This window comes from Procambarus clarkii, chromosome 34 (assembly GCF_040958095.1).
Source record: "Procambarus clarkii isolate CNS0578487 chromosome 34, FALCON_Pclarkii_2.0, whole genome shotgun sequence".
Lineage (NCBI taxonomy): Eukaryota > Metazoa > Arthropoda > Malacostraca > Decapoda > Cambaridae > Procambarus > Procambarus clarkii.
This window is the reverse complement of record NC_091183.1, coordinates 2,129,170-2,147,726: the sequence shown is the minus strand read 5'-3', so window position 1 is coordinate 2,147,726 and position 18,557 is coordinate 2,129,170. Positions and strand designations below refer to the sequence as shown.

The following is an 18,557-nucleotide window of genomic DNA, read 5'->3' as shown; positions in this document are numbered from 1 at the left end:
TTACAGAGAACAAGCAGGGAACATGAATTGAACTTCCAGAGAATGTGAAAAAAAAAAATAAAATATACAGAGTATATGAAGAATGAACAATGAACTTGTGAAGAATATGCTAAGAACATTCTGAGAACATTGAAAATATGAAAAAGAACACAGAGAACATGCAAAAAAACTTGACTGGAATTTGTAGAAACATGGATAACGGGTAACAACTTGTTCAGAAAATATATGAGAATATGTAAGAGGATGGAGGTGTTGTGTAGGAGAATATGTAAAAAATTGTAATGAGATGTCCGGAGAACATGTGAGAACATGTAAATGCTGGAGGTGTTGTGTATTTACATTTTAAAGACAAAATATGATATGATACATGGTAATAGCTGCTCAAGTCTCATAGAGCATGCAAAGAAAACTGAGAATATGTAAGGCTATGAAAAGAATACAGAGAAAATGAAAGAGAATGCCATGAACATGGATGAATCAGGCGGAACTATGAACTGAACTGGCAGAGAACATGAATAACGTGTAGCAAAACTGTACAGAGAACATGCTGTGAAAATTTGAAGAATATGGAGAGAACATCTAACAAATATGGGATGACCGTGCAAAAGAGAATATAGAGATGTTGCGAATTTACAAAAATAAAGTAAAATTATTGGAAACAGCTGCATTTTAAATTCTTGAGGGGGAGGTTTGGGTGAAGTTGGGGGAGGGGGTGAGGGAAGGAGGGGATAGATAAGGCATGGGGTGAGCTATGTGAGTGGGCGGGATGTGGGTAAGATGAATAATGGGGCGGTAGTTGGGGCAAAGGAAGAGAAGGGAAGATAAGGGGGGAGGGGCTGGGGGGGAAGCGAGTGCTAAGAGAGTAGACGGGAGCAAGGGGGGGGGACGAAAGGAACGAAGGGCAGATAAGGGGAGGGGGGGGCGGAGCCCGGAGGAAAAAGTAGGGAAATGGAGGGTTAGGAAAGATAAGGTTATTTACAGAGGTGTATTGAGGGTCAGGTTAGACTCGTATTTCCTTCGATAAAGCAGCGGTTGAGAGCTACTCGCTTGTTCATGTTCTGGAACACTCTGGTTGATGAACATTGAACTAAAGAGGAAGACAGAAGTTAGTGTTTGGTAACACTGTTTTTCTTTTCTTACTACGTCTGAATTACACCTGTTTTAAATTTCGCCGAGATTGAACTGTTATTAGTGAAGTTATGGGAGTGAACTAAGGCATTGGACAAGAGCCAGAGCTCGGTAACTGCTTTGGTCTTATTTGATACGTTTCACGTGAACCGGTTTTAAATCTTAGGGAAAGTGATCGTATATTAACGAAATTACATTGATCGCTCGGGCTCACCATAGCCCGTGCTACTTGGAACTTTTTGTTCCAGCTAGCGAGTCTTAAACAACAACAACTAAACATTGATTGGAAATTAACGAAGCACCGGGAACCTCTGTAGACACAGACCCGAGGTGCCGGGTCCTGTGTAGACACAGACCCGAGGTGCCGGGTCCTCTGTAGACACAGACCCGAGGTGCCGGGTCCTCTGTAGACACAGACCCGAGGTGCCGGGTCCTGTGTAGACACAGACCCGAGGTGCCGGGTCCTCTGTAGACACAGACCCGAGGTGCCGGGTCCTGTGTAGACACAGACCCGAGGTGCCGGGTCCTCTGTAGACACAGACCCGAGGTGCCGGGTCCTCTGTAGACACAGACCCGAGGTGCCGGGTCCTGTGTAGACACAGACCCGAGGTGCCGGGTCCTCTGTAGACACAGACCCGAGGTGCCGGGTCCTCTGTAGACACAGACCCGAGGTGCCGGGTCCTGTGTAGACACAGACCCGAGGTGCCGGGTCCTCTGTAGACACAGACCCGAGGTGCCGGGTCCTGTGTAGACACAGACCCGAGGTGCCGGGTCCTCTGTAGACACAGACCCGAGGTGCCGGGTCCTCTGTAGACACAGACCCGAGGTGCCGGGTCCTGTGTACACACAGACCCGAGGTGCCGGGTCCTCTGTAGACACAGACCCGAGGTGCCGGGTCCTCTGTAGACACAGACCCGAGGTGCCGGGTCCTGTGTAGACACAGACCCGAGGTGCCGGGTCCTCTGTAGACACAGACCCGAGGTGCCGGGTCCTGTGTAGACACAGACCCGAGGTGCCGGGTCCTCTGTAGACACAGACCCGAGGTGCCGGGTCCTGTGTAGACACAGACCCGAGGTGCCGGGTCCTCTGTAGACACAGACCCGAGGTGCCGGGTCCTCTGTAGACACAGACCCGAGGGGCCGGGTCCTGTGTACACACAGACCCGAGGGGCCGGGTCCTGTGTACACACAGACCCGAGGGGCCGGGTCCTGTGTACACACTGACCCGAGGGGCCGGGTCCTGTGTACACACTGACCCGAGGGGCCGGGTCCTGTGTACACACAGACCCGAGGGGCCGGGTCCTGTGTACACACAGACCCGAGGTGCCGGGTCCTGTGTACACACAGACCCGAGGTGCCGGGTCCTGTGTACACACAGACCCGAGGGGCCGGGTCCTGTGTACACACAGACCCGAGGGGCCGGGTCCTCTGTAGACACAGACCCGAGGGGCCGGGTCCTGTGTAGACACAGACCCGAGGGGCCGGGTCCTGTGTAGACACAGACCCGAGGGGCCGGGTCCTGTGTAGACACAGACCCGAGGGGCCGGGTCCTGTGTACACACAGACCCGAGGGGCCGGGTCCTGTGTACACACAGACCCGAGGGGCCGGGTCCTGTGTACACACAGACCCGAGGGGCCGGGTCCTGTGTACACACTGACCCGAGGGGCCGGGTCCTGTGTACACACTGACCCGAGGGGCCGGGTCCTGTGTACACACTGACCCGAGGGGCCGGGTCCTGTGTACACACAGACCCGAGGGGCCGGGTCCTGTGTACACACAGACCCGAGGGGCCGGGTCCTGTGTACACACTGACCCGAGGGGCCGGGTCCTGTGTACACACTGACCCGAGGGGCCGGGTCCTGTGTACACACAGACCCGAGGGGCCGGGTCCTGTGTACACACAGACCCGAGGGGCCGGGTCCTGTGTACACACAGACCCGAGGGGCCGGGTCCTGTGTACACACTGACCCGAGGGGCCGGGTCCTGTGTACACACAGACCCGAGGGGCCGGGTCCTGTGTACACACAGACCCGAGGGGCCGGGTCCTGTGTACACACTGACCCGAGGGGCCGGGTCCTGTGTACACACAGACCCGAGGTGCCGGGTCCTGTGTAGACACAGACCCGAGGGGCCGGGTCCTGTGTACACACTGACCCGAGGGGCCGGGTCCTGTGTACACACAGACCCGAGGGGCCGGGTCCTGTGTAGACACAGACCCGAGGGGCCGGGTCGTGTGTACACACAGACCCGAGGGGCCGGGTCCTCGGCACGGAAAGTTAGCCACAATAAGATAGTGTAACAATTCAAACAGCTTATAAATGAATTATTAATAACACAGTGTTATCCAATCAGTTGCAAGTATATCCATATTGCTCTATATTGTTATTAAGAAAAGTGTGCAGTTGCAGGCTTCAATAGGCAAGTAACCAACCACTGTAGGTGATAACAAGCTGAAATAATATTAAAGATTAAGTTATATTTAGCTTCATAATAATAATGAGATACAAAAGTACTGCCAATGAGGCCACTTATAACAAGCAGCTACAAGTTAAACACAGTAAGGACGACTACAGTCTTCTAAAGTGTAAGTATAAGTGGGTTCAAGGTCCTATAAATACAGAGGCAGTGTTGTAAGGGTATAAACACAGTGTGTAAAACTCTTGAGCTTGATATTCGCTCTTGAGTGTGGGGAAGCAATTTAGCGCGCCGGACACGCTCCCACCACTCCATAAATACTTTACACGTCGAGCACAAGTGAAAACTTGATATATGGAGGCGGTCTCCTGAAGCTTTCCGCCGCGCTCTACCCACTATTTCACCCAACTTTTATCAGGAAATTAAACTGGAAATAAAAGCATATAGTTGCGCCTGCATTTAGAGCTACACACGTGCATGGATCAGTGTAGTGTTCTGAGGATGGACTACGACTGTTTGTTGACGTAGGTGGCAACTTGGCCCCCACTACTTCATGCATTTTATATCTTCATTCATAATAAAAATTTAATATAATGCTTTGATGAGCCACTTAGAAAGATTATATACTTCATACCCAAGACTCTACTACAAATTAGAGGTATTGTCAGGCAACATCACCGTGACAAGATAACTTAGGAAAGGAGGATAGAAGCACAAACTAGTGAATCTGTACGATGGTACAACATGGTTGCAGCTGGCAATCCCAATCATTATGGCCGAAGTCATTATGGTGAACGCGGGAGAGAATCAGTAATTGCGAGAATCCGTCTTGGATACAAATATCCATGGAGATATGGAATGGAAACAACAGTTGATCAGCGAACTTGCAGAATCTGTGGTGAGAGTGATGGACACCGCCTTGACCACTATCTACGTGAATGTGAACATCTGAGAGACATTAGGAATAACTGTAGAATAATAAACTCCACATTGTTTGAGTTAGGAAAACACTATTTGTCAAATATTGATGCTGTTCTTAAAAGATTTCCCCATTTTGCACCCGCAAGATAACGTAAGCTTTTAAGGGTTGATAGATGTTAATCTTCTTGTCTGAGGAGCTGTTCACTTGAGACATTTAAGCAAGTCCCAGCTGTGTCTGGGTACAAGTGACAGGATGAACAACCCAGAGGGGTTTTCTTCCTATTGGGGAGTGTTGTACATGCTTCTATGGCGGTGTGTCCACTCACAAGATGAGTGGCGCTGCCCAATAGACTCGCCCCTCGAGGCAAAATTTAAATTTAAAACGATTATAAGTAATTTCGAAGCTGTCTAAGTGTCTGAGCAAAATGTTGTCCCAGTTGTTAGGTAAGAGCTCACAGTCACAGCTGGGTAATTATATGGAGGTAAATGAACAAATCCACAAGGGCCGTGACGAGGATTCGAACCTGCGTCCGGGAGCATCCCAGACGCTGCCTTAATCGACTGAGCTACGACAGGGTTAAAAGAGTTGAAACCGAAGTTCTACTGAACTTACTGGATCCCGTAGCCTCTCCGAGGCACAAACCAGGATTCTACACAACTCCCCCCCTGCACCCGTGCTATGTTGGAGTTGGAGCTATGGGGGCTGAGCTACGTAGCTCAGTCGATTAAGGCAGCGTCTGGGATGCTCCCGGACGCAGGTTCGAATCCTCGTCACGGCCCTTGTGGATTTGTTCATTTACCTCCATATAATTACCCAGCTGTGACTGTGAGCTCTTACCTAACAACTGGGACAACATTTTGCTCAGACACTTAGACAGCTTCGAAATTACTTATAATCGTTTTAAATTTAAATTTTGCCTCGAGGGGCGAGTCTATTGGGCAGCGCCACTCATCTTGTGAGTGGACACACCGCCATAGTGACAGTATTGGGCAGCGCCACTCATCTTGTGAGTGGACACACCGCCATAGTGACAGTATTGGGCAGCGCCACTCATCTTGTGAGTGGACACACCGCCATAGTGACAGTATTGGGCAGCGCCACTCATCTTGTGAGTGGACACACCGCCATAGCAGCATGTACGTTATTATTATGTTCTTATGTGCCTCACCCCCCATTTATCCCTTATGTATCCCCCATGTTTTCACCATTATTGTCTTATCACCTGACCCAGTGCGGTATAAATCAACCAGTTCTGAAAATTCTTTTCACTTGAGAATGAACCATGGAGGTTCGAAACGTTGTGCAAATTGTATATATAAGTGTAATACATTCTATAGTAATTCACTTCTTTTCTTCACCTTGAAATTATGTAAATGAGTTTTGCAGAACTCCTCTTTCAGCTAAGCCCTGATGCTAAGAAAATAGTTAGAGGGATAGAAGCCCTAAATTAGAAGATAGTAAATACATAATATGCGGTCATATTCAATAAGACACACACACACACACACATATATATATATACATATATATATATATATATATATATATATATATATATATATATATATATATATATATATATATATATATATATATATATGTCGTACCTAGTAGCCAGAACGCACTTCTCTGCCTACTATGCAAGGCCCAATTTGCCTAATAAGCTTCACCACTGTTGCTAGCTTCATCACTGTTGCTAGCTTCATCACTGTTGCTGGCTTCATCACTGTTGCTGGCTTCATCACTGCTAGCTTCATCACTGTTGCTAGCTTCATCACTGTTGCTAGCGTCATCACTGTTGCTGGCTTCATCACTGTTGCTATCTTCATCACTGTTGCTGGCTTCATCACTGTTGCTAGCGTCATCACTGTTGCTAGCTTCATCACTGTTGCTAGCTTTATCACTGTTGCTAGCTTTATCACTGTTGCTAGCTTCATCACTGTTGCTAGCGTCATCACTGTTGCTAGCTTCACCCCTGTTGCTAGCTTCATCACTGTTGCTAGCTGCATCACTGTTGCTAGCTTCATCACTGTTGCTAGCGCCATCACTGTTGCCAGCTTCACCCCTGTTGCTAGCTTCACCACTGTTGCTAGCGTCATCACTGTTGCTAGCTTCATCACTGTTGCTAGCTTCACCCCTGTTGCTAGCTTCATCACTGTTGCTGGCTTCATCACTGTTGCTAGCTTCATCACTGTTGCTAGCTTCACCCCTGTTGCTAGCTTCATCACTGTTGCTAGCTTCACCACTGTTGCTAGCTTCATCACTGTTGCTAGCTTCACCCCTTTTGCTGGCTTCATCACTGTTGCTAGCTTCACCCCTGTTGCTAGCGTCATCACTGTTGCTAGCTTCACCCCTGTTGCTAGCTTCATCACTGTTGCTAGCTTCACCCCTGTTGCTAGCTTCACTGTTGCTAGCTTCATCACTGTTGCTAGCTTCATCACTGTTGCTACCTTCATCACTGTTGCTAGCGTCATCACTGTTGCTAGCTTCACCACTGTTGCTAGCTTCATCACTGTTGCTAGCGTCACCCCTGTTGCTAGCTTCACCACTGTTGCTAGCTTCATCACTGTTGCTAGCTTCGTCACTGTTGCTAGCTTCACCACTGTTGCTAGCTTCATCACTGTTGCTAGCTTCATCACTGTTGCTAGCTTCATCACTGTTGCTAGCTTCATCACTGTTGCTAGCTTCATCACTGTTGCTAGCGTCATCACTGTTGCTAGCTTCACCACTGTTGCTAGCTTCACCCCTGTTGCTAGCTTCACTGTTGCTAGCTTCATCACTGTTGCTAGCTTCATCACTGTTGCTAGCTTCATCACCGTTGCTAGCGTCATCACTGTTGCTAGCTTCACCACTGTTGCCAGCTTCATCACTGTTGCTAGCGTCACCCCTGTTGCTAGCTTCACCACTGTTGCTAGCTTCATCACTGTTGCTAGCTTCACCACTGTTGCTAGCTTCATCACTGTTGCTAGCTTCATCACTGTTGCTAGCGTCATCACTGTTGCTAGCTTCACCACTGTTGCTAGCTTCATCACTGTTGCTAGCGTCACCCCTGTTGCTAGCTTCACCACAGTTGCTAGCTTCATCACTGTTGCTAGCTTCACCACTGTTGCTAGCTTCATCACTGTTGCTAGCTTCATCACTGTTGCTAGCGTCATCACTGTTGCTAGCTTCACCCCTGTTGCTAGCTTCACCACTGTTGATAGCTTCATCACTGTTGCTGGCTTCATCACTGTTGCTAGCTTCATCACTGTTGCTAGCGTCATCACTGTTGCTAGCTTCACCACTGTTGCTAGCTTCATCACTGTTGCTAGCGTCACCCCTGTTGCTAGCTTCACCACTGTTGCTAGCTTCATCACTGTTGCTAGTTTCATCACTGTTGCTAGCTTCATCACTGTCGCTAGCTTCATCACTGTCGCTAGCGTCATCACTGTTGCTAGCTTCACCCCTGTTGATAGCTTCACCACTGTTGCTAGCTTCATCACTGTTGCTAGCTTCATCACTGTTGGTAGCTTCATCACTGTTGCTAGCTTCACCACTGTTGCTAGCTTCATCACTGTTGCTAGCTTCGTCACTGTTGCTAGCTTCATCACTGTTGCTAGCTTCATCACTGTTGCTAGCTGCATCACTGTTGCTAGCTTCATCACTGTTGCTAGCGTCATCACTGTTGCTAGCTTCACCACTGTTGCTAGCTTCACCCCTGTTGCTAGCTTCACTGTTGCTAGCTTCATCACTGTTGCTAGCTTCATCACTGTTGCTAGCTTCATCACTGTTGCTAGCGTCATCACTGTTGCTAGCTTCACCACTGTTGCTAGCTTCATCACTGTTGCTAGCGTCACCCCTGTTGCTAGCTTCACCACTGTTGCTAGCTTCACCCCTGTTGATAGCTTCACCACTGTTGCTAGCTTCATCACTGTTGCTAGCTTCATCACTGTTGGTAGCTTCATCACTGTTGCTAGCTTCACCACTGTTGCTAGCTTCATCACTGTTGCTAGCTTCGTCACTGTTGCTAGCTTCATCACTGTTGCTAGCTTCATCACTGTTGCTAGCTGCATCACTGTTGCTAGCTTCATCACTGTTGCTAGCGTCATCACTGTTGCTAGCTTCACCACTGTTGCTAGCTTCACCCCTGTTGCTAGCTTCACTGTTGCTAGCTTCATCACTGTTGCTAGCTTCATCACTGTTGCTAGCTTCATCACTGTTGCTAGCGTCATCACTGTTGCTAGCTTCACCACTGTTGCTAGCTTCACTGTTGCTAGCGTCACCCCTGTTGCTAGCTTCACCACTGTTGCTAGCTTCATCACTGTTGCTAGCTTCACCACTGTTGCTAGCTTCACCACTGTTGCTAGCTTCATCACTGTTGCTAGCGTCACCCCTGTTGCTAGCTTCACCACTGTTGCTAGCTTCATCACTGTTGCTAGCTTCATCACTGTTGCTAGCTTCACTGTTGCTAGCTTCATCACTGTTGCTAGCTTCATCACTGTTGCTAGCTTCATCACTGTTGCTAGCGTCATCACTGTTGCTAGCTTCATCACTGTTGCTAGCGTCATCACTGTTGCTAGCTTCACCCATGTTGCTAGCTTCACCACTGTTGTTAGCTTCATCACTGTTGCTGGCTTCATCACTGTTGCTAGCTTCATCACTGTTGCTAGCGTCATCACTGTTGCTAGCTTCACCCCTGTTGCTGGCTTCATCACTGTTGCTAGCTTCATCACTGTTGCTAGCGTCATCACTGTTGCTAGCTTCACCACTGTTGCTAGCTTCATCACTGTTGCTAGCTTCATCACTGTTGCTAGCTTCATCACTGTTGCTAGCTTCATCACTGTTGCTAGCGTCATCACTGTTGCTAGCTTCATCACTGTTGCTAGCGTCATCACTGTTGCTAGCTTCACCCATGTTGCTAGCTTCACCACTGTTGTTAGCTTCATCACTGTTGCTGGCTTCATCACTGTTGCTAGCTTCATCACTGTTGCTAGCGTCATCACTGTTGCTAGCTTCACCCCTGTTGCTGGCTTCATCACTGTTGCTAGCTTCATCACTGTTGCTAGCGTCATCACTGTTGCTAGCTTCACCACTGTTGCTAGCTTCATCACTGTTGCTAGCTTCATCACTGTTGCTAGCTTCATCACTGTCGCTAGCTTCATCACTGTTGCTAGCGTCATCACTGTTGCTAGCTTCACCCCTGTTGCTAGCTTCACTGTTGCTAGCTTCATCACTGTTGCTAGCTTCATCACTGTTGCTAGCTTCATCACTGTTGCTAGCGTCATCACTGTTGCTAGCGTCATCACTGTTGCTAGCTTCACCCCTGTTGCTAGCTTCACTACTGTCGCTAGCTTCATCACTGTTGCTAGCTTCACCCCTGTTGCTAGCTTCACCACTGTTGCTAGCTTCATCACTGTTGCTAGCTTCATCACTGTTGCTAGCTTCACCCCTGTTGCTAGCTTCACCACTGTTGCTAGCTTCACCACTGTTGCTAGCTTCATCACTGTCGCTAGCTTCATCACTGTTGCTAGCTTCATCACTGTTGCTAGCTTCACCACTGTTGCTAGCTTCATCACTGTTGCTAGCTTCATCACTGTTGCTAGCGTCATCACTGTTGCTAGCTTCACCTCTGTTGCTAGCTTCACCACTGTTGCTAGCTTCATCACTGTTGCTGGCTTCATCACTGTTGCTAGCTTCATCACTGTTGCTAGCGTCATCACTGTTGCTAGCTTCACCCCTGTTGCTAGCTTCATCACTGTTGCTAGCTTCATCACTGTTGCTGGCTTCATCACTGTTGCTAGCGTCATCACTGTTGCTGGCTTCATCACTGTTGCTAGCTTCACCACTGTTGCTAGCTTCACCCCTGTTGCTAGCTTCATCACTGTTGCTAGCTTCACCACTGTTGCTAGCTTCACCACTGTTGCTAGCTTCATCACTGTTGCTGGCTTCATATCTTTGCTCCCATCAAATCATTCTGCTCCTATTGCTTTCATTGTGCTCGTCTCCTGTACTACCAATTCTACTTTATCATTCAACAATATATATATATATATATATATATATATATATATATATATATATATATATATATATATATATATATATATATATATATATATATATATATAATGTCGTACCTAGTAGCCAGAACGCACTTCTCAGCCTACTATGCAAGGCCCGATTTGCCTAATAAGTAAAGTTTTCGTGAATTAATTGTTTTTCGACTACCTAACCTACCTAACCTAACCTAACTTTTTCGGCTACCTAACCTAACCTAACCTATAAAGATAGGTTAGGTTAGGTAGGGTTGGTTAGGTTCGGTCATATATCTACGTTAATTTTAACTCCAATAAAAAAAATTGACCTCATACATAATGAAATGGGTAGCTTTATCATTTCATAAGAAAAAATTAAAGAAAATATATTAATTCAGGAAAACTTGGCTTATTAGGCAAATCGGGCCTTGCATAGTAGACTGAGCAGTGCGTTCTGGCTACTAGGTACGACATATATATATATATATATATATATATATATATATATATATATATATATATATATATATATATATATATATATATATAAAATAGTATATTTTGGTAGCAGTCTTTCTTGTAAACATATGTTGTTGAATTTGACCGAAAAGGTAAGATTAATAATTCTAACTCAAATTTTCTCAATATTTCTAATGTTTTTCTTCACTGTCGGTGGTAATAGAAATATCAATTCTCCAAAATTCATTTTTATTAATGTTCTGACGCCTAGAAACGTTTCGTAAGGGCTTCTTACGTTCTCAAAGACTTGTTTACACTTAACACTACACTTATGATGCACTTGATACACTGTGTATGATACATTTGACCTAAATCTTGCTTTTTATTCGTTTTGGGTGAGGTGACACAAAGGTTTTGGGTGGGGTGGGTATTGGGTGAGGAGGGTATATGAGAATGAAAGTAACTGTAGAGGGTCTATTGGCCCATACGGTGCCTTGAAGTGGATAGAATATAGTTGTGCATTAATTGCCTGTTAATTGCTGGTGTTGACTTTTTGATGTGAAGTGCCTCGCTGATGTCGAGTCTCCTGCTATCGCTGTACCTATCGATGATTTCTGTGTTGTTTGTTAAGATTTCTCTGGTGATGGTTTGGTTGTGAGAAGAGATTATATGTTCCTTGATGGAGACCTGTTGTTTATGCATTGTTAGTCGCCTAGAAAGAGACGTTGTTGTCTTGCCTATATACTGAGTTCTCTGAGGCTTACAGTCCCCAAGTGGACATTTAAAGACATAGACGACGCTAGTTTCCTTCAAAGTGTTCTGCTTGGTGCCTGGAGAGTTTTTCATGAGCAGATTGGCCGTTTTCTTGGTTTTATAATAAATTATCTATTGTATTTTCAGATTTTTGTCTGTAAGGATAACGTTCCTACCAATAATATCTTTCAGGACCCTTTCCTTCGTTATATGAGCCGTCGAAAGTAATTTCCTGTAAAATAGTCTAATAGGGGCTACAGGTGTTGTGTTAGTTGACTCATTAGACTATTAGTACATTAGACTTATACTCCCTATTAGACTATTTTACAGGAACTTTTTTTCGACGGCTCATAAGACGAATCAAAGTGTCCTGAATGATATTATTGGTAGGAACATTGTCCCTACACACAAAAGTCAGAAAATACAATTGACAATTTACTACAAAAACAAAAAAAAACTGTCACCGTACTCATGAAAAATTCCCCAGACACCAAACAAAACGCCCTGAAGGAAAGCAACGTCGTCTACGCCTTCACATGCCCACTTGGGGACTGTCAGCCCCAAAGAACTCGGTTTATAGGCAAGACAACAATGTCTCTTTCCAGGCGATTAACAATGCACAAACAACAGGTCTCCATCAAGGAACATATAATCTATTCTCACAACCAGACCATCACCAGAGAAATCTTCACATGCAACACAGAAATCATCGACAAATACAGCGATAGCAGGAGACTCGACATCAGCGAGGCACTACACATATAAAATGTCAACACCAGTAATCAACAGCCAATATATTAATGCAAAACTATATTCTACCTACTTCAAGACCCCGAACCAACATTGAAGCAGCGAGAAGAAGTATTACCAATAAGCCTTTTGCAGTTACTTCCATTCTTATATTTTCATACCCAATCTATACCCATTGTTTCGTGTTCTGTCTTATGTTTGTCACAACACCCTAAACTTTTGTGCAATATCACCTCACCCAAAACGAGTATAAGTATTATGAATTTTTATGTGTAAACTGAGTGTTTGAAAATGTAATAAGCATTACGAAACGTGTTCAGGCGTCAGAAATAAAGAATGAATTTTGGAGAATTAATCTTTCAATTGTTGACCAGACCACACACTAAAAGTTGAAGGGACGACGACGTTTCGGTCCGTCCTGGACCATTCTCAAGTCGATTGTGATGAGGAAGTAGATGCAGGCAATAAATAGGCAAGAGAGAGGTGAGAAGCAAAGTAAGGTGTAGTAGAGTGGATATAACTGCTGAGGGCCTATTGGCCCATACGAAGAAGCTCCTATTATAACCACCGAATGAGAAGGAGATAGTAATAGGAAAAAGAAGAGGATAGGAAGGGAACGTAACAGAAGACAATGCACAGGAAAAAGAGAGAGAAGAGAGAAAGAAAAGGAAAGAGAGAGCAAATGGAAGGGGTAGGCTTATGTTAGGTCACGTTTGTTAGAAAGTTTAGAACATTTGAGTATATACTGTGAAAGGGAAGAGTCCACAGCAACAAAGCCAGGACTTAAGTTCATGTTGGGTATGTTGTGTATTAGAGCCGATTCCACTTTACGGCGTCTGTGTAGAGTACAGGCAGGAAAGATTATTTTGGAGGAAGACCAAACTGGTCTGGTCTTCCTCCAAAATAATCTTTCCTGCCTCTACTCTACACAGACGCCGTCTTGTTGAATTGGTTGGAGCATAATATTCCAACCAGGGCATCGTAGGGAGACTAGAGGGTCTTCTGCCAAATATTCATATAACTAAACCTGAAGACAACACACTCCTAGGAGCCAACCCTGGTATTGAAAGCCATCGATGAGGTCCTTGATAAGAAAAACGCCGATCTTAAGAAGATGGATGGGAGGATTGAGGATATTGATGCTCATGATGCACTTTACCTCATCACCAGATGTCTGTCCCTCCCCAGGTTAACCTACTTTCTGAAGTGTTCATCTTACAGTAGCCAAAAACTAGGTGAGTATGACCGGTTACTGAGACCAATGCTAGAAAAAGCCCTCAACCTCTTGATGACCTACAGTGGAAACAATCCTCTCTTCTCGTAAGACTTGGGGGCCTCGGAGTTCGAACAGCAACGCAAATCGCTGTACCAGCCTTCCTGTCCTCCTCCTCCTCATCGGCATTCGACGAGCTTGTAAAGGATATTCTACCAGCCTACTTACATCAGCTAGAAGGTGCAAACGATCCCATTTGTACATGCTGTGCCACCGAGTAGGCCTCTCGTGCCCTCAAAAGCCCGCAAGCAATCCAGCTGGGATGGCCCCATTGTAGACCAAGTTGTTGGTCTTACAAAAGAGGTTGGTAGCCGAGGTTATATCCCCAACATCCCGACAGCACTTGGTGGGTACCTTACCTCGAGGTTATCTTGAGGTGCTTCCGAGGCTTAGTGTCCCCGCGGCCCGGTCGTCGACCAGGCCTCCTGGTTGCTGGACTGATCAACCAGGCTGTTAGACGCGGCTGCTCGCAGCCTGACGTATGAGTCACAGCCTGGTTGATCAGGTATCCTTTGGAGGTGCTTATCCAGTTCTCTCTTGAACACTGTGAGGGGTCGGCCAGTTATGCCCCTTATGTGTAGTGGAAGCGTATTGAACAGTCTCAGGCCTCTGATGTTGATAGAGTTCTCTCTCAGAGTACCTGTTGCACCTCTGCTTTTCAACGGGGGTATTCTGCACATCCTGCCATGCCTCCTGGTCTCATGTGATGTTATTTCTGTGTGCAGGTTTGGGACCAGCCCCTCAATTATTTTCCACGTATAAATTATTATGTATCTCTCCCGCCTGCGCTCAGGGGAGTACAGATTTAGGCTCTTTAGTCGGTCCAAGTAATTTAGATGTTTTACTGAGTGGATTTTAGCAGTAAAGGATCTCTGCACGCTCTCCAGGTCAGCAATTTCTCCAGCTTTGAAAGGGGCTGTCATTGTGCAGCAGTACTCACCTCTAGAGAGCACAAGCGTTTTGAAAAGTATCCTCATCGGTATAGCATCTCTAGTGTGAAAAGTTCTTGTTATCCAACCTGTCATTTTTCTTGCAGTTGTGATGGCTACTTTATTGTGTTCTTTAAAGGTAAGGTCTTCCGACATGAGTACACCCAGATCCTTTATATTGCCTTTTTGTTCTATGTTATGATTTGCCTGAGTTTTGTACGTGGTTTCTGTTTTTAAATTTTAAATTTTTCTGTTGCGCATGAGCTGGAACTTATCCTCCTTAAACACCATAATATTTTCTGTAGCCCATAGAAAGACCTGATCTACATCTGATTGGAGGTTTGCCGTGTCCTCTATGTTGCCAACTCTCATGAAAATGCTAGTGTCATCTGCAAAGGATGATACAGTGCTATAGGTTGTGTTCTGGTCTATGTCCGATATGAGGATGAGAAAAAGTACTGGAGCAAGCACAGTACCCTGGGGGACTGAGCTCTTCACGGTTGATGGGCTGGATTTTATTTTGTTGACTATTACACATTGGGTTCTGTTAGTCAGGAAATTGTAGATCCATCTGCCTATTTTCCCGGTAATTCCTTTTGAACGCATTTTATGTGCAATAACACCATGGTCACATTTATCAAAAGCTTTTGCTAAATCTGTGTAAATTACATCAGCGTTTTGTTTGTCTTCCATAGAATCTAATGCCATATCATAGTGGTCCAGCAACTGCGACAGGCAAGAGCGCCCTGTTCTGAAACCATGTTGTCTGGGGTTATGGAGATGCTGTGATTCCATGTATTTTGTGATCTTCTTAGCACTGTCTCAAAATTTTTTATGATGTGCGATGTTAGTGCTATCGGTCTGTAATTTTTTGCCTCTGCCTTATTTCCTCCTTTATGGAGTGGTGCTATCTCTGCTGTTTTTAGTATGTCAGGGATAACGCCAGTATCTAGGCTTTGTCTCCACAGAATGTGAAGGGCCTGCGATAGTGGTTTTTTACAGTTCTTGATGAATATGGAGTTCCAAGAATCCGGGCCTGGTGCAGAGTGCATAGGCATACTGTTTATGGCTTCTTCAAAATCTAGTGGGGATAGGGCGACGTCTGATATATGATTTGATGTTGGTATCATATCCATGAAAAATTCATTTGGGTTATCAATCTTTAGTGCATTTAATGGCTCGCTGAAAACAGAGTCGTACTGCTTCCTCAGTAACTCGCTCATTTCTTTGTTGTCATCGGTGAAAGTTCCATCTCCCTTTCGCAGGGGCCCGATACTAGATGTGGTTTTTTATCTTGATTTTGCATAGGAGAAAAAATATTTCGGATTTCTCTCTATTTCACTGATGGCCTTTTGCTCTCTTTGCCTCTCCTGGGTTTTGTATGATTCTTGTAGCTTCAGTTCAATTGTTTCTATTTCTCTACCTAACCTTCTTTTCCGTTCTTGAGATAGGGTGCGACTCTCAAGTTGTTCCGGATTCGTTTTCTTCGCCTATATAGGGAACGACGTTCCCGTTCCAATCTGCATCTCTTCCTCTTTTTTCTTAGGGGTATGCGGTTTGAACATATTTCTAGTGCTACTGAGCTTATTTTTCCAGGCACTGGTTCAGGTTTGCATTTTCTAGCTGTTGTTCCCAGTTTATTTCTGTGAAGTCCTGGTTTATTTGCTCCCAGTTTATCTGTTTATTATTGAAGTTGAATTTGCTGAAATCTCCTCCACCGGGAATCTGGACTGGTTTTGAAGGTCCATTCCCCATGGTTGTCAGAACTTCAATTAAGTTGTGATCTGAGTAACAGGTATTTGTAATCATTATGTTCCCGATCAACTCATCATTATTAGTGAAAATGAGATCCAGCGTGTTCTCCTTCCTAGTTGGTTCTACTATTTACTGGTTTAAGGCAAACCTATCGCACATCCGTAGCAGGTCATTTGCATGTGCCTGTTCATTTAGGCTACTTCCTGGTATTCTTTCTGATATTACTGTATTAGCCAGGTGCTTCCATTTCAGGTGCCGTAGGTTGAAGTCCCCAAGCAGGATGATGTTCGGAGCTGGATTTGTGAGGTTTTCCAAGCAGTGTTCTATTTTCATTAGTTGGTCTTTAAACTGCTGAGAGTTTGCCTCCGGTGACTTATATACAAGGACAACAACTACATTTAGGATCTCTATTTTGACTATCAGCACTTCCACCATATCATTTGAGGTGTTTAGCAGCTCAGTACAGATGAGTGTGTCTTTGATGTAGAGGCTGACCCCACCCTGAAGCCGGTGTTTCCAGTCACATCTGAAGGGATTGTACTCTGAGATCCATATTTCACCATCAAGGTAGTCCTTCGTGTGAGTTTCCGTTAAGGCTGCAAACACTGCATTTGCCTCATGAAGGAGACCATCTATAAAGTGAACTTTGTTGGATTTGCGTGTTTTTATACCCTGGATGTTGGCAAATATAAATGATGTTATCGTGTTAGTGGAAGTGCTGGATGCTTTACTTGGTGTTAATATCTGAGGCTCTGGTAAGGTGGCCACTGTGTTTGCGTCCTCTCTAGTATTTGACCGAGTTGGTGGTAGAGTCTGGTCATTTTTAGCCATTCTTCTCCTCCTCCTCTTGCTAAAAAATTATCCCGGTCGATGGAGTTGTGGCTGTTTTCATAGTGGTAGTCTGTCGGTTTTATTCGCCTGGTACCTCTTATATGAAAAGCTGGACATTCAGCATTGAAGCACTCTTTCCTGTCCAAAGAGTTCTTGCAAATTTCTGGGTGAAAGAATTCACAGCTTTTGGTACATTTACCTGTATTGAGGAGGTTTCTGCACTTTCTAGGGTGATCGTATGTACATGTTCCATTTATTCTTCCCGATTCCCCATGCTTACAGGTTGCCAATTTGTAATACCAACAGATTTTGGGGCCTTGTATTGTTGGTTTCCCTTTGCCAGGGACCGCACTCTGCTGCGGCGTCCCCGACACTGTGCCCTGCTCCGGTGCCTGTGACACCACTCTCCGCTCCGGGGCCTGTGACACTGCGCTGCGCTCAGGGGTCCACGACTCCGCGCCTTGCTCAGGCGTCCTCGACTCCGCGCTCCGCTCAGGCGTCCCCGACTCCGCGCCATGCTCAGGCGTCCCCGAATCCGCGCCCTGCTCAGGCGTCCTCGACTCCGCGCTCCGCTCAGGCGTCCCCGACTCCGCGCTCCGCTCAGGCGTCCCCAACTCCGCGCCCTGCTCAGGGATCCCCGACTCCGCGCCCTGCTCAGGCGTCCCCGACTCCGCGCCCTGCTCAGGCGCCGCTGCCACCGAGCTCTGTGCCACAGCTGGTTGTACCTTGGTGTCATGTACAGTTTGTTTGAAGACATTAGAAATTGCTATGCAGGCATTAATTAGTAATTCTCTGTTTTCGGCAGGAGTTTTATCCAGGATTTCCATCAATTTCAAAAAAGTTACATCATCCTTTTTGCAGAGCCAGTACACAGAGTGGTCACTGGAACCATTTCTCCTTGGATTGTTAGTCATGTTGGCACATTTTTTGTGTATGGCTGCTGAACAGAGTTGGCATTGAAAGCTCTGTTGGTAATCTACCTTCATGTTGCATTCTATGCACGTTTTTATCAAAGCCATTTTTTGAACACTTCTGTTCAGTGGTGATGGTCTTATAAGGTGGGGTGTTGATTGGTGGGGGGGTTGACCGCGGGTGCCCAAGATTACCATCCGAGTGCCGGCAGGGAAGTGGTTCAAATAGCTTTGGCTATCACATCCTTTTGTTGGGTCGTGATGGTCAAGCAGATTAAGGCGTCCTGTAGATACCAATTGCGTTGCTCCTGGAAGTATGGGTTCGAGTCACTTCTGGGGTGTGAGTTTTCAGTCGCATATAGTCCTGGGGACCATTCAGGCTTGTTTGCATTTGTTTTCCTCATGTGTGCCCCAAAG

The 18,557-nt window shown here is 45.9% G+C and overlaps 2 protein-coding genes across 2 annotated transcripts in view; one reads left to right on the top strand and one right to left on the bottom strand.

Moving 5' to 3' along the window:
- The window catches only part of LOC123762189 (uncharacterized), a 560,601-nt gene that overhangs the window by 23,127 nt on the left and 518,917 nt on the right, over positions 1 to 18,557 (top strand). The window lies entirely within an intron of this gene.
- Positions 1,419 to 18,143, bottom strand: LOC138371079 (dentin sialophosphoprotein-like). Its single transcript, XM_069335737.1, has 3 exons — positions 18,100 to 18,143; positions 6,136 to 10,397; positions 1,419 to 2,245 (listed from the first exon to the last, which is right to left on the bottom strand). The coding sequence occupies exons 1-3, from the start codon at positions 18,141 to 18,143 to the stop codon at positions 1,419 to 1,421; spliced, it is 5,133 nt and encodes a 1,710-aa protein (XP_069191838.1).